The sequence below is a fragment of the Periplaneta americana genome, chromosome 8, assembly GCF_040183065.1.
Source record: "Periplaneta americana isolate PAMFEO1 chromosome 8, P.americana_PAMFEO1_priV1, whole genome shotgun sequence".
NCBI lineage: Eukaryota > Metazoa > Arthropoda > Insecta > Blattodea > Blattidae > Periplaneta > Periplaneta americana.
In genome coordinates, this window is record NC_091124.1 from 137718383 (window position 1) to 137735124 (window position 16742).

A 16742-nucleotide genomic window follows, 5' to 3' on the forward strand; every position below is an offset into this window, starting at 1 on the left:
CCTGACTGTGAAACGATCGGATTCTGGTTCGAATCTTGGTTGGGGCAAGTTAAGACTGGTTCACAATAAACCGGGAAAGGAAACGACAACAATAATGGAAATATTGTTAAAATAGATGCATTTAAATGTGAGCACTCACAACTAACTTTCATGTTCCCGTTCCCGGGCTCCGGCAATCTTATTGTTAATTGTGAATGCTCACATTTAAATACATATATTTTAACATTATTTCTCGTTGTCGTTTCTGTTCCTGGTTTATTGCGAACCAGCCTTTACCTGGCTGAGGTTTCTCGCCTCAACCCATTGAGAGCAAATGCTGGGTAACTTTCGGCGCTGGACCCTGAACTCATTTCGCTGGCATTATCATTTCATTCAGAGGATAGATAGCTATAGCAGTTGATAAAGCATATTAAAGTAACTAATTTAATAATAATAATAATAATAATAATAATAATAATAATCATCATCATCATCATCATCCTTGCATGTATTGGGCCTAGTGGCCCGATACTGTATCTTGCCAACGCTTGAAAGGTCTGCCCAATAATAATAATAATAATAATAATAATAATAATAATAATAATAATAATAATAATAATACTTACTTACTTACTGGCTTTTAAGGAACCCGGAGGTTCATTGCCGCCCTCACATAAGCCCGCCATTGGTCCCTATCCTGAGCAAGATTAATCCAGTCTCTACCATCATATTCCACCTCCCTCAAATCCATTTTAATATTATTTTCCCACTTACGACTCGGCCTCCCCAAATGTCTTTTTCCCTCCGGCCTCCCAACTAACACTCTATATGGATTTCTGGATTCGCCCATATGTACTACATGTCCTGCCCATCCCAAACGTCTGGATTTTATGTTCCTAATTATGTCAGGTGAAGAATACAATGCGTGCAGCTCTGCGTTGTGTAACTTTCTCCATTCTCCTGTAACTTCATCCCTCTTAGCCCCAAATATTTTCCTAAGAACCTTATTCTCAAACACCCTTAATCTATGTTCCTCTCTCAAAGTGAGAGTCCAAGTTTCACAACCATACAGAACAACCAGTAATATAACTGTTTTATACATTCTAACTTTCAGATTTTTGGACAGAGGACGAGATGACAAAAGCTTCTCAACCGAATAATAACATGCATTTCCCATATTTATTCTGTGTTTAATTTTCTCCCGAGTGTCATTTATATTTGTTACTGTTGCTCCAAGATATTTGAATTTTTCCACGTCTTCGAAAGATAAATCTCCAATTTTTATAGTTCCATTTCGTACAATATTCTGGTCACGAGACATAATCATATACTTAGTCTTTTCGGGATTTACTTCCAACCCTATCGCTTTACTTTATTCAACTAAGATTTCCGTGTTTTCCCTAATCGTTTGTGCATTTTCTCCTAGCATATTCACGTCATCCACATAGACAAGAAGCTGATGTAACCCATTCAACTCCAAACCCTGTCTATTATCCTGAACTTTCCTAATGGCATATTCTAGAGCGAAGTTAAAAAGTAAAGGTGATAGTGCATCTCCCTGCTTTAGCCCGCAGTGAATTGGAAAAGCATCAGATAGGAACTGGCCTATACGGACTCTGCTGTAAGTTTCACTAAGACACATTTTAATTAATCGAACTAGTTTCTTGGGAATATCAAATTCAAAAAGAATATGATATACAACTTCTCTCTTAACCAAGTCATACGCCTTTTTGAAATCTATGAATAACTGATGTATTGTACCCTTATACTCCCATTTTTTCTCCATTATCTGTCGAATACACAAAATCTGATCAATAGTCCATCTATTACGCCTAAAACCACACTGATGATCCCCAATAATTTCATCTATATATGGAGTTAATCTTCTCAAAAGGATATTCGACAAAATTTTGTACGACGTCAACAAAAGTGATATTCCTCGAAAGTTACTACAGTTAGTTTTGTCCCCCTTCTTAAAAATAGCTACGATTATGGACTCCTTCCATTGTTCTGGTACAATTTCCTTTTCCCAAATAGCAAGTACAAGTTTATAAATTTCGCTAGATAATGCCCTTCCACCCTCTTGTATTAATTCTGCTGGAATTTGATCAATACCTGGAGACTTGTACTTTTTCAGATTTTCTATCGCAATTTCGACTTCAGAAAGTGTGGGTTCCAGTATGAATGGCTCAGCAGTTTGTATTTGAATTTCGTCCTGATCATTTCTATTTGGCATATGTATATTTAGTAGTTGCCAAAAGTAGTTTTTCCATCTGTTCAGGATTGAATGAGAGTCTGCAAGTTAAGTCGCCATTCTCATCCTTGATCATGTTTACCCTTGCCTGATATCCGTTTTTAAATTCCTTTATACCCTTATATAAATCTCGAATGCTTTTATTCTCACTATTTGTTTCTATCTCATTCAGTTTTTCCTTCAAGTAATCTCTCTTTTTATTCCTAAGTGTACGACTTGCTTCCCGTCTTTCATTGAAATAATTATCTCTATTCTCCACAATTGGGTCCTGTAAGAATTTCAATTTTGCCTGTTTCCTTCTATCTACTACAATGGAACAATCTTCATCAAACCATGGTCTCTTTTTCTTAGTTTCATGATAACCTATGCTCTGCTCAGCTGCAATTTTGATATTATCTCGGATATTGTCCCACACGCTATTGACATCTAACTCTTCCTCAGCTTCGTCAGCAGTTGCTAAAGCAGCAACCTATTTGAAATTTCAACGTTGCTTAGTTTCCTCGTCCTTTAATTTCAAAATATTGAATCTACTAATATTAGCTTGTTGCTCTACTCGCTTGGCTACTGATAGTCTTTCTCTTAATTCTCCAATTACCAAATAAAGGTCAGAATTACAGTCTGCCCCCCTGAAAGTTTGAATGTCTATTATACTAGTGTGCCTTCTTTTATCTACCAAGATATGATCTATCTGGTTATGTGTCATTCCATCTGGAGAAGTCCACGTATATTTATGTATATCCTTATGGGGGAATGTTGTACTCTTGACAATTATATTTTGTGATGTGGCAAAGTTGACTAACCTAACTCCATTGTCATTACTACTTACGTGTAGGCTCTCTTTTACAATTGTTGGTTTAAAAATACCCTCCTGTCCTACTTTAGCATTGAAATCCCCCATTAAAATTTTCATGTGATATCTAGGTAACTGATCAAAAGTGTGTTCCAATTCCTCATAGAAGCTATCCTTTATATGGTCGTCTTTCTCTTCTGTAGGGGCGTGAGCATTTATAACTACGATATCGCACCATCTACCCTTAAGTACTAAATACGATAACCTGTCACTGATAAATTCGACCTTTTCTACTGCTGATTTTATTCTTTTATTTACAAAGAATCCTGTTCCTAATTGGTGATTATCGTTTCCTTCTCCATAATACAGTAAGTAATCGCCTATTTGTGATATGCCATTCCCATCCAACCTAACCTCTTGTACTCTCACGAAGTCTATTCTATATCTAGCTAGTTCTTTTGCTACTAATGTTACCCCTCCTGTTCTATAAAGACTAGTTACGTTCCATGTACCAAATCTTATAACCTTTTTCCTTTGCTGTGGTCGTGCAGGAGAATCAGTCCCATTCCGAGGCTTACTGTTAGGTTTCGTAACAAGCTGTTTTTTACGGTGATGGGTTGTTAGCCCTTCGCCCAACCCCCAAGCTGGAGAACCACCCCTTATCGGCTGTACACGATTGCTTATTCAATATATTCGCAGCTACCCTCCATATCTGGAGGACGTCTCCTCTATCCGCAACCTGAGGACGCGCCATGCCGTGGTGATAGGGACCCACAATACATGGAATAATAATAATAATAATAATAATAATAATAATAATAAGAATAATAATAATAATAATAATAATTATAACCCTCTTTTATTCTCTGTTATTATGATTAAGCAAATATAAATGACACTCAGGAGGAAACGCAGAATAAATATGGGGGAAATGCCTGTTATTATTCGGTTGAGAAGCTTTTGTCATCCAGCCTGCTCTCAAAAAACTTGAAAGTTAGAATTTATAAAACAGTTATATTACCGGTTGTTCTGTATGGTTATGAAATTTGGACTCTCATTTTGAGAGAGGAACAGAGGTTAAGGTGTTAGGTTTCGTAACAAGCTGTTTTTTACGGTGATGGGTTGTTAGCCCTTCGCCCAACCCCCAAGCTGGAGGACCACCCCTTATCGGCTGTACACGACTGCTTATTCAATATATTCGCAGCTACTCTCCATATCTGGAGGCCGTCTCCTTTATCCGCAACCTGAGGACGCGCCATGCCGTGGTGATAGGGACCCACAATACACGGAATAATAATAATAATAAGAATAATAATAATAATAATTATAACCCTCTTTTATTCTATGTTATTATGATTAAGCAAATATAAATGACACTCGGGAGGAAACGCAGAATAAATATGGGGGGAAATGCCTGTTATTATTCGGTTGAGAAGCTTTTGTCATCCAGCCTGCTCTCAAAAACCCTTGAAAGTTAGAACTTATAAAACAGTTATATTACCGGTTGTTCTGTATGGTTATGAAATTTGGACTCTCATTGTGAGAGAGGAACAGAGGTTAAGGGTGTTCGAGAATAAGATTCTTAGGAAGATATTTGAGGCTAAGATGGATGGAGAATGGAGGAAGCTGCACAACATAGAACTGCACACATTGTACTCTTCGCCTGACACAATTAGGAATATTAAATTCAGAGGTTTCAGATGGGCAGAACTTCTAGCAGGTATGAGCGAATCCAGAAATGCATATAGAGTGTTAGTTGGATGGCCGGAGGGAAAATATATTTGGAGAGGCAGAGACATAGATGAAAGATAATATAAAAATGGATCAATGGTAGATATTGGATTGATCTTGCTCAGTATAGAGACCGGTGACGGGCTTATGTGAGAGCGGCAATGAACCTCCGGGTTCCTTAAAACGCATTTGTAAGTAATTATGATCAATTTGTGAAAGGATCTACTCTATTTCGTAATTCTGTCCTTCCTCTTGGAAAAGTGTTTCCATTTCACATTCAGCATTTTATCAGTTGGGAAACAAAAATATCTTTTGTCAGAGTCTTTGGTCCTTTATAATAATATAAATAAGTATTAATTATTTTATTTCGTCCTTATACAGCGCAATAATCACCCATGCTGATAACAACGAAACATTCAGATGTGAATGCGCAATATAATAATACAGTTGTGTGATATCCATTACTATAGCATACACAAAACACTATCGAATGATTAAATATGGAATGTCAACAAAATGCTGATAGCGAGAAAGTATATCACAGCTCCAACCATAGCTTAGGATTAGGTAATGACTGAAAGTGCTGCATTATTTTTCTTCTCCAGAAGGGCAATAAATAGTTCATTAAAATAGTGTGACGTCTGTAAGAATGTCGACAATCATAATGTGCTGTACTATTGTATACCACACTGTTGTGCCTTCTTAAATTACTTTATGAACATTAATATTTCAGAAAGAGTCACGAATTGCAGTGATGAGCGGCAATTAAGTCAGCAGTCAGTGTACGCATTTCATAATGATAAGTCGGCCGTGCAATAACATGCTGGGACCCAGTATTCCTCGTTCCCGAGAGAGGCAATCTCGAGAATATGAAACTGGCGTTATCGGCCAGCTAGTATCGCCTACGAGAACGAGCGGGAGTAAGAGGCTGTTTGCCCGACTCTACCGGACACTATACTATATAGCGTTATGCTTATGCTTTTGTGAGATATTATAGCTAGCGATAAGATATAAACATGCGCACACTAAGTACTATATAATAAATGCATCATCCACCAGAGACATTTTCTACAAGATGGCCAAGAGGATGGATCCAGAGGAATCATTATTGTTTGCAATGGCATTACAACAGAAGCAGAAGAAGTGGATTCATGAAATTTATAATTGTTTTCTTTCTGAAGAAAATTTAATTTTCCAGCAGGATAACCACCCCATACACACCACCATAAACATTCAAAGATGGTTCACGGGAAAGCCTGAAAACAAAGAGGATTGACAAATATTGAGACAACCGACCTCAAAATCCAGATCAGTTGTGGGATCAAGTTCTGGCTACCTGGGGAGATTTCGCTGAGGACCAGAACTACACAGGTTGTAACTTTAATAATAGCAACTATTTATTTATTACGAATATAGAAGTGATACATCTGTGAAACTTCTACAGTCCTTCAATGTAGTAACCAGCATTGTCTACAACTCGTTGCCTGCGATGTGGAAGTCATAGTATTCCTCTAGTAGCTCCTGTTCTGTTGATGTTTCTGATGGACCGTCCTACTGCCTGCAGAATATCGGGAACAGTCCAGAATCGAACGTCACGAAGTGGATCCTTTATCTTTGGAATTAAGTCATAATCACAGGAGCTTAATTCCGGTGAATGTGGTGGATAGAAAAGCACTTCCCATCCCCAGCGGCGGTATAAATCAGCTACAGGGTGTGCTGTGTGCGCCCTTGTGTTATCCTGCAAAATGATGGGAGGATTCTGCAAAACGTGTAGGTGCTTTCTTTGCAACGCTGGTCTCAGATTATGCTCCAAAAATGACGGAAATACTGTGCTTTAACATTCTGTCTTTGCGCGATGGTATGTGTTAGGATGACGCTGTCACAGTCATACATAACAATCAGCATAACTTTCACATTTGTAGGGGTACGACGAAGCTCCACTGTTTTACGTGGTGACCCGTAATGACGCCACTCATTTGATTGGCTCGTATGACCTGGCCCACGTCTCATCAAGCGCAACAATACGCCGTAAGAAGGCATCTCCTTCACAATCACAATGCTCCAAGTGAGTTTGAGCGGTGTCATATCGTATACATCACTATGCCTCCGTCAAATCCCAGGAAACCAACCAAGATGCAATTTTTCTCATTTTTAGGCGATTCTTTAGAATACGAAACACAGTCACATGCGATATTCTTATCTCCTGGGCTAACTCACGTACCGTCTCTCGTCGATTATTGTCTAAGAGCGCAGAACAGCTTGCACTTCCTCTTCACTAACACTCGGACAACCCGGCTGAGCCATGTTTTCCACATGGTCACGCCTTTTGTTGAAGGCTCGAACCCACGTCGCCACAGTCCTGTATGGTAACACCGTCTCTCCACATGCCTCAACAAGACCATCATGACATTGTTGTGCTGTATGACCATGGGCAGATTGAATTTTCAGCCAAGATCACTGTTCCTGCTTTGTAAACATGGCGACACACAACCGCTTAGAGCTGTAACTAACTTCAACTTTCCACAGAGCATGCGGTGTTGAGTCGGACGGAAGAGTCCTTTAAGGAGAGAGGAGGGCAGACATAGACTAACATGTGGTAGAAGTGACAACAATTAACTCCTTCTCGTTTCACTTTTACAGCAGTGTTGCCACTATTAAAGTTACACCCCACGTATTTCCGTGATCTGGTGGACTCAATGTCCCGAAGACGCCAGGCATTGATAGATGCCAGTGGCATGTGGACAAAGTACTAGAGCCACATGTGTTATTTTTTTATTTTTCTTTAATTCGTTTGTTTATCTTTGTTTTATTTTGGGAAGAAAATTGATCTCCCTGAGTTTTTTATTCTCCTAGTGAAGCCAGAGTTGGGAAATTCATTCCACTATAAACAATGAAGAGAGGTAACATGTATAAAAATTAGTTACGTTAATAAAAAAAAAAGAAGTTGATTTGGTTGGGAGTCAGGGAATCTGGAAGCCAGCACGCTATTGACTGCTCCACCGGAAAGTCATGAATTCAATAGCATGACGAGATGCTTGTAGCTGGTCGGCTTGAGGTCTATGGAGACAGTGCACATATAAATGTACTTGTGAAAATCATGGTCACAATTTCAACATTTCCACTACCAAGAGACACAACAAAGTTTTTTCGAAGACGGTACCCGATTTGCGACATAATAGACTGTGGTTTCGTAGAATGATGTTCTGATATAGTTATGAAAACTTCATTGATCGCACTTATTTATTCATAATGAGTCATTATTTACTGTTCACTAAATATTAAGAAAATTTAGTTGGTTAGTGAATTGTTAAATATTTTAATGTTCACTAGTTAATGTTTAATTTGGATTGATTTACTGAAGCTTGGTGGCCCCAACTCTTTGCCAAACAGTCGAATGAAGAAAACTTTTTTCATTTCCCTTGCTACAAGAGTATTTCACAAGAAGGGAGTACCACAGTTACGCACAAAAGATTTTGTGAAATGTTAGGATGGTTGTAGAAGGAATTTCATGCACGATTTTAGAATTCTGATATATATTTCATGGATATTCGCTTATTTCAGAACCCTTTTACCATTGAAATAGAGACAGTACTACCTGAAATGTACCAACTTGAACTCATTGACATGTAGACTACTGACGAACTGAAAGAAATATTTCATTCAAATATCAGGGTACAATTTTACAAATGTCTCTCAGTAACACAGTTTCCCAACATAAAAAAACTTGCAGCTAAAATGTTAACAGTTTTTGGAAGCATTTATATGTATGAGCAGACATTTTCAAGGATGAAATGTAAACTCAAAATTTCGCTCAAGAATAACTGATGACCATTTGCATGACTGTTTACATATATCAGTTACCAACTTCGAAACAGATATAAATTTTCTTGCATCTAAAATTCAGTCGCAATCTTCTCTTTAAAGATAAGGCGTAAATTGGCAGATGGGTGGGTAAAGTGAGTTAACTCCACAGATGGCTGAAATTGAGTTCTTAATTTCAGATGGTAAAGCAAAACAAGACGCACATTTGTGTATAGTTCGGTACCTCCTATCTCAATTAGAACTGTAGCTATGTGATTGTGTTCTCTGCATTGATTCATCAAGATCATAGTTGTGGGTGTGTAAAGTGTGTTAACTCCAGTAGTTAACAATTAAAACATTTGTCACAACTTTTAGAATATTTTTGCTTTCAAGAGGTAGTTGCACCAGGTACGATTTATGTCGCTTATACATTTTATGACTCTGAAGTCCCAACAATGGAAAAGAAATAATAATCACAAAGGCTCAAATACTTTATCCCAGAAGATAAAACCTGCTGTTTCGAATAATGTGAAACAGTTCTTAAAACCATCCAAACATTCGAATGTCACTATGCAAGAAAAAATACAAGTACAAAATACTTGCCATCTTAAGTCCCGCTTACTGGACTGTACAATGAGTACAAAGAAAAGCGCGTTGAACGACCTATAAGTAGACGCATCTTTAAAAGTGAATTTCATAAGTTAAACCTCTCAATAAAGAACCTCATAAGGACACATGCAGCACATGTGATAAGCTGACACTAGCATTTCATGTTGCGTAGGATAATGACAGTATGAGAGCATCAAGAGGAAGCGGAAAATGCATATAAAGTAAAAGAATTTGGTAAGGAAATAAGCAAGACAGACGCAGCCGAAAAGCCTGTGACTTTTGACATGCAGCAGTGCTTGCTTGTCCACGTCATTTTTACAGAGTTCAATTGCTTACTGTAAGAGGCAACTCTGGACATTCAACTTTGATTCATGATTGTGATGTAGACCAAGGATACTGTTTTGCATGGTATGAAGCCATTGCTGGAAGAGGCGGCAATAATATCTATTTCTATGTGTATAATTCCTTAATAAAATACCTATTTCAAGCCAGAGTAAAAACAGAGTTTCTCGATTCATGTGGTGGGTAGAATGAAACGTCATGTTACTGCCATATGTATGACTGCTATACAGGATTCTGACAGCGAGAAATAGAAAAGATTTGAGAATGCTAGGTTTGCAGTAAAAGACCTGTCCTTGGACAGGAAACTATGAAAAAATATGTATACATTTTTATATCATTGTAATGTTGCTTTTGTATTTTAAGTTGACATCAAATTAAGTTGAAAGTGTGTTGTTCTTATTATACTTTTACTGCCATTGTATTTTATTATCTTGCTCCCTACATTTTCAAAAATAAGCACATAAAGTAACTGCTATATTAAATTACTTGTAGCAGTAAACATTTATATACATGAAAACTTGAGTGGGTAAAGCGTGTCGAATTTTTCACAGCATCGTCTTATGTTTAAGCCCATTTTAGAGTTTTAAATTAAACTTGAGTTTCAGATATTTTTAGGAAAGGTTAACAATACTCTAACAAACACTATGAGTGGATCACGAAGTAAAAGTATACAAATTACGATTTGGGGGAACTATTCAAACTGTAAAAGTATTTTTTCTCGAAAACAACTTTTCTGGAGTTAACACACTTTTCCCACCCACCCGCCAATTGTAATGCCAGATTTTCATTTGTACAATTAAAGCACATATTGTTTTGAGACTTTGAATTTATGAGTCTACCAAAGCTACAAAATCTAATTTACATAATTTATTTGCTATGTTGTTTAGTTATATTATTTCTTATTTTTTAATATGTAATAAATAATTAATTAATGAAGAGGATAATACTGTATATATATTTGAATGATATTTATCATTCATTTAACTGTAAATCATGTACAGCCTAGGTCTCCTTCACTTATCATTGTGGCCCATTCTTACAAAAAGGTTGCCGACTCCTGTACTATGTTATTGAACAATTTACAATGTTTCTTTCCTCACTTATAATAGGTTTTTTATATTTTGCTGGCATTATTGCTGTATGTACTTTATAAACATTAGAAGAAAAATTCCTCTTCAGTCCTTCTCCACAAATAATGTATTGTAAATATTGTAAGTACTGAATTTCCGTTACGTTTTTAGAAATTTTAATTCTATTCTGTTCATTAACCATGTAAGTGTGCAGCCTAAAATTTACAGTTATGAAATTTTTAGTAAAAAAAAAAAAACTCCGGTTTGTGCGACTATCAGCTAAAATGACTGTAAACTGGCGATCCCTTTGGAGTTGTTATAACCGATTTCGACTATAGTTTCAAAACATTACAAATATGCATGCAGAGCATTATTCCTTTTACTGTATTCTTAATGAATGAGAATATGAATCCCCAACAATGATACACTTCACACAAAAGAACCCGACAGCCAATAGTCATCTCAATGACATTAATAGGTCGGAGTTATTGAGGCTGATCATTATGAAAAGTTAGACAATTACTAAATAACTTTGGTCTTCAAACTATTCACAGAAACTACAGTCTTTCTATTACCATCAACAGCTGTTGTTTCTCCTTCAGGAGGGCCTCCTTTTCTGCAGCCATTTCCATTTTTGCTTTTGCTAATTTAGCATCAGCTAGCTGTGCTTCTAGCTGCATCTGTTTGGTTATTTTCTCTACTTGCTGAAAAGAATGAAGTATGGAGAAATAATATTGCAATATAATGAATTACAACATGAAATACAGTTGTGTACTCGTAAAAAAGACAAGATTCTTATGCCAATATACTGTAAATATTTAAAATATACAAATTCCTTTCATAAAATGTATCAAAATTCCATTCATAAAGAAATCAGGAAATTCCTTAATTAAATAATAATTTAAATGTATAAAGATGTTACTTTCATTCACACTGCATTTTATAAGTTTATAGGGAGAAATTTACATTTAGAAAATCATAATTAATAAATATTGGATGTGACTCATTGAAATATAAGTTTCAAGAGCCCTGAAAATACACACACAAAAAAAATACAAAAACAGGAAGGAAAAGAAGACACTAAAATTTTAGCTTCCCGCATTACTATTTCTAACTTTTGAAATTCTTTATTCTCATTTTCATAGTTTTATTTGAAATATAACACCTCTTCAAGACTTCTGCTCTCAAACATTTGATAAACAAAATTATTTGTAAGTGGAGAAATAGACCTACTCTTCTTGTCATTTTTTATATAACTGTGCCTTGACTTTTTAAATTTCAGCATTGCAGTATACACAGAACAACAATGTTTTTAAACCTTTAGTCAGAGTGGAATAACAAATTCTTAATTATGATGCTTGTTAGGGTTATTAAAATTTGTATAACTGGCCATTTAGTATCTGGAATTTCCACAATTTTTTCAAATTATAGCTATAATACAGCTACAACATTTGGACTTCCTTTTAGTGTATTTCTATGCTGCCACGACAATTATCTCCTATGTGCAATATCATAACTTTTCAGAAGTAATAACATTGTAAATCTGTAGAAACAAGTTTTATACATCAATTTGAATGTTCAAAACTTGTTTTCACAGATTTTATGAAATTATTTTAAAGATTAATATGGATTATTATTATTATTATTATTATTATTATTATTATTATTATTATGTACCGAAATACATATGATATTTCTGTGTAGGAATTCTGCATTACATTATGGTGAAGAATGGGTAGAATGGAGAAAAATTCTCTCCGGCACCGGGACTCAAACCCAGGTTTTCAGCTCTACCATATGGTAATACAGAATTCTTGCTCGGAAATATCGTATTTCGGTACATCATAGTAATATGATAAGCATAAGTAATCACTTCGTGATTCAAGAGGGCACATTATTCCATCAGACCCCGGCCACTTAGTCACTCGTAATGAGTGCATCTCTGTACATAGCATGTTGGACATTGTACCACTGTCACATATTCTCCAGTGCCAGAAAGAATTTTTCTCTGTTCTACCCATTCTTCACCATATTAATATGGATGTTCAAAACTTGTATTCACAGATTTTATAAAGTTATTTTAAATTTCCATTTGGAACTTCAAAACTTTTTCTTTTATTTTTTTAGACAAGTTACTTTAAAAATGCATTTGTATCTCCAAAATTTATTTTCACAGATTTTAGACAGTTAGACCTATTATTACTACTGCTGTCGCAGGTTAACTTGAACTTCCTGAGAGACGACAGAGGGGCAGAGGGAAGAATGCGCGTAACGGGAGGTGGAGCCAACAGAGCAGTATGCACATTCTCCGAGTTATAATCTCTTGTTAAGAAACAAAGAGCTATGTATTTTCTACACTGCATACCCATAGCATTATAACACTAACGATCGAACAGCAACCATGATGAAATCACACCACCGCACAGTGGGCCAGAATCGACTCAAAATGGGACAAAATTATTTTATGTCTCTATTGTTTTCTTGGATGCATAAAATCAATAGTTATTCAATAGTTTTCACTTTTTCTTTAAGTTAAAAGCACTTTCACAACATAATAGTTTTTTATTCAATATCTGATTCCTCATCATTACATTTCCATCACTGACATTTTCTTAATGAATGGCACTTTCTTCTTCTTCTTCCTCAATAGAGTCTTTCAATAGCTGTAATCCTTCCTTCCACAAGGGAGTTTTGTGTTTTTTATGTGACTTTCTGATATTTGAAATGAGAGGATCGGAAGATATGATAAGGTTCTTGACTAAATCTGTCATTGTATTTTTACGAGAACTTTTCCTTGTGTGGGGCTCTCGATATATTATTTTAATATCTTTATTATGAGCCTCCTCGGATAACTGTGCAATTGGAAGCAGAGCTGAGTTAATAATCTGAGACCCATGGATAAGAATTTTGTGTACGCTAGCTGGGAGGTTAAATTAGGGGTACTTCTGAATGAACAATTTTGTATTTTCTAGCACATATTGATTGAAAAAATCAATTTTAATGTCTCTTCCACTAGAAATTACTCGAAGAACAACTGCAAAACGTATAATTAAGTCTTTGTCTATCCCGGTTATGGATATGTTAATTCGGGATTTGAGAAAAATCTTCTAGGAGTATTCCCGTTGTTTGAGGTTCCACTCTCTCCTGGTTTAGGTTTGTCCACAAGAAGTCCCATCTCATTTGGAAACTGACTCTGAATTTCTTCCTTTCTCCTTTTCATAAATTTGTCTGGCTGTATGATCTAACAGACTCTGTAACTTCACTTCTGCACTTATTTCTGTCAGAGTAATATCACATAGATAGCAATGCAGCTTTGCTTCTCGTACTTCATTGTACGTTGGATACAAATCTACATTTCTACGTTTTGTTTGTAGTCTCAATAAGTGTATTAGATAATTTCGCATCCATTATCAGGGCTAAAACATCATCACCACTATATTTTGCAACATTTTTGCAGGAACCACTATGCTCGTTATATGCAGTTGGAATTTTTGCTGCATGGGTTGGTGTACTTACAGCATTTTCCACTAGTTTAGCTGCTTCTTTTTACCAGAAGCCTTCAGAGTTATCTGAGTAGCAAGAGCAAGCGCAGCAGGATCAGCAGCTTCTCTGAGATGTTCAGTTTTCCTCCTCTTGGTCTTCTTAGATGATTCAGAGAACAATTTTCTTGGATGACCAGAATGACTGTACAACTATGAACATCCAGCCACATGTTCAACATGAAATTTATTGCATGGGAGCAGCTTAAATTCTTGATCCAATGAACTGCCATATTTTTCTTCCTATTTATTTTCCATTCTGTAGCATTTCTGCTATCTTTTATTCAAATTACTGCAGAATGAACTATTGTTTCTTTAGTTCTGAAGAAAAATCTTGTTGACAATTTTCACGTAATTCTAATTATGAAATAACAAACTCATGAACAGCTCTCTTATCATTATTATTTTGTAGCAAGGCTTCCATGATTTCACGGTGTAAAAAATAGCGGTCATCTGGAATAGTAATGAATAATACTGTATGTAGGTATCTGAATTTTCGCACATTAAACAGAAAAGTGCAAGTAGCCGCAGCTGAATAAGACTTTTCTGGAATCTATAGGGTCTGTTTAAACCATCGACACAAAAGTTTTCGTAACATCGAGTGACACGCACTTTATAACCCTCTTTAAATATTGAAAACTAAAATATATTAGCTTAAATTGCATTCCTCCGAGTTATCACAAATATTTACACTCTATAAAAACCAATTCAAAATTACATGTATTCCTAATAAAACCTACCCTTTGTTCTAACATTCTCAGCCATTGTTATTTCTTTATTCACGAATATGACCATGTAACACACACCACTGTCTCAAGCGCACGGCCTAGGACTGACTGGTGCGCTGTCGCCTGGTTACAATAGCTCTCTTTCAAGGCTGTAGCCACAGTTGTTAAAACATGTTATCAATGATGCATCATGAGTTTAGTGCTCACCAGGATCCCTACTATGAGTATACACTGTCAAAAGTATTGTAAAAAAAAGTTCATTTTTTCAATTTTGTCCCATTTTTTACTCAGTCTGGCCCACTGTGCACCGTGTAGAAAAAGTAGCCTTGTTATCCACAATGAAGAAAGAGAAAATATTGCAAATATAATTGTGTTTTGTGAGGAGAAAATGTAAACAAATGTCTGCTGGAATCTCTTGAAGACGGTATCAGAGAGCTGCTAAACACTCTGGCAAAAGTATTAGTTCTGTGAAGACAGAGAATTAAGAAGAAGGTTGAATTGCAACCTAATGAACAACTCTGAGAAAGATTAGATATAATGTTTAGAAGTATAACTATTGTAATTGTTATGTTCGGCAATTTGTATATTGAGAGCGACATAATTAGTCATTGTACATTATTATTTTGTTATAGTTCTGGGAGTTCGATCAATGTGTTATTCGGATGCAATCGAAAAATTTTATCTGGTTAAGGAAGAAGTAGTACCAATGGTGGGAAGATGATTCCGGTTTTGGAATAGAGAATTGAGTAATGGTGGAGTTATTTAGTCCATAATCTATTACAAATAATGGGGTTGTGTGAAAGAAGCACCAAGGATAGAGAAAGTTCCTCATTGAAAAGTCAGACATTGTGGACTGGCGCACAAGATACATTGTTCCCATGAAGCAGTTTAGACAGCAGAACAAAATTATATTTTACATGGACGAAACATGAATTGACAGCAATATTACGTTTTGTAAAGGCTGGTAGAAGGAAAGTGATGTAGAAGGTATAACAGCGTGAGGAAGTGCATAGAGTAGACTGATTGGGGTCAGAAAATGGGTTTCTACGAGGAGTCTAGTTAGTTTATAAAGCGAGCATGCACATCAACAGGAAACTACAATATGCAGATGAATTCAAGTAATTATGAAAAATGGACTCAAAATCAAGTTCTGCCCAATTTGCCTGAAGGATCTGTCATTGCAATGTACAATGCTCCATACCACTACAATTAGACAAACCACCCACCAAGTATGCCATTAGGAGAGAGAGAGTTGTTTAGTTACAAAGAAGAGGGGTGGATTATAATGCCACTATGAGCAGGATCACGCTTTGGGATTTATTAATAGTCTTTATTAAATACAAATGTGTACAACTTTGAGTAATTTTTTATTTGTTCCAGAGGTCTGACTCAAGATCTCAGACTGAGGTTGACTGTGAAGTATTGGTGAAATGATGATCATGGTGAAGGGAAAAGAGAAAACCCCGACACAAACCCCTTGCATCCGCTTTGTCCACTACAAATTCTTCCATAGCCCAGAATAAAATCAAATCCAGGTCGGGTGAGGTGAATCAAATAAATCAAAAACAAGCTTTTCAAATCATACAGTCATTAAGTCCTTCATTTACCTCCTTACAGCTGCGACCTCATTGCAATTGAGTTGGTCTGGGATAAAGTGAAACACTATATTTGAACACATCATACAACGGGAAGCATTACTTTGTCTAACTTAGAAATCTTGAAAATGACTTTCTGCTGTGGCTGCAGAGACACATCACTGCATTAGGCTGGACAAATGGATGTCATTTACAAAATAATCATTAATTTTAGACCAAGCGACAACAATGACGATAGCAGTAAGCCTAATGATATCAATATGGATTTTACCTAATTGAAAATTAATATAAATTGGAATAAGCC

The 16742-nt window shown here is 36.1% G+C and overlaps 1 protein-coding gene across 25 annotated transcripts in view; it reads right to left on the reverse strand.

Moving 5' to 3' along the window:
- Nucleotides 1-16742, reverse strand: part of LOC138705089 (gamma-taxilin-like) — a 299903-nt gene that overhangs the window by 187609 nt on the left and 95552 nt on the right. For 24 of the 25 annotated variants that reach the window (XR_011333593.1, XR_011333591.1, XR_011333590.1 and 21 more), the window contains one exon: nt 11152-11280. The exons of the other annotated variant lie outside the window; for it this stretch is intronic. Coding sequence is in view for 3 of the 24 variants with exons in the window: in XM_069833706.1 (XP_069689807.1) it covers nt 11152-11280 (129 nt within the window). In the remaining 21 variants the exon portion in view is untranslated. The remainder of the gene's footprint in view (nt 1-11151; nt 11281-16742) is intronic. 25 annotated transcript variants of the gene reach the window in all.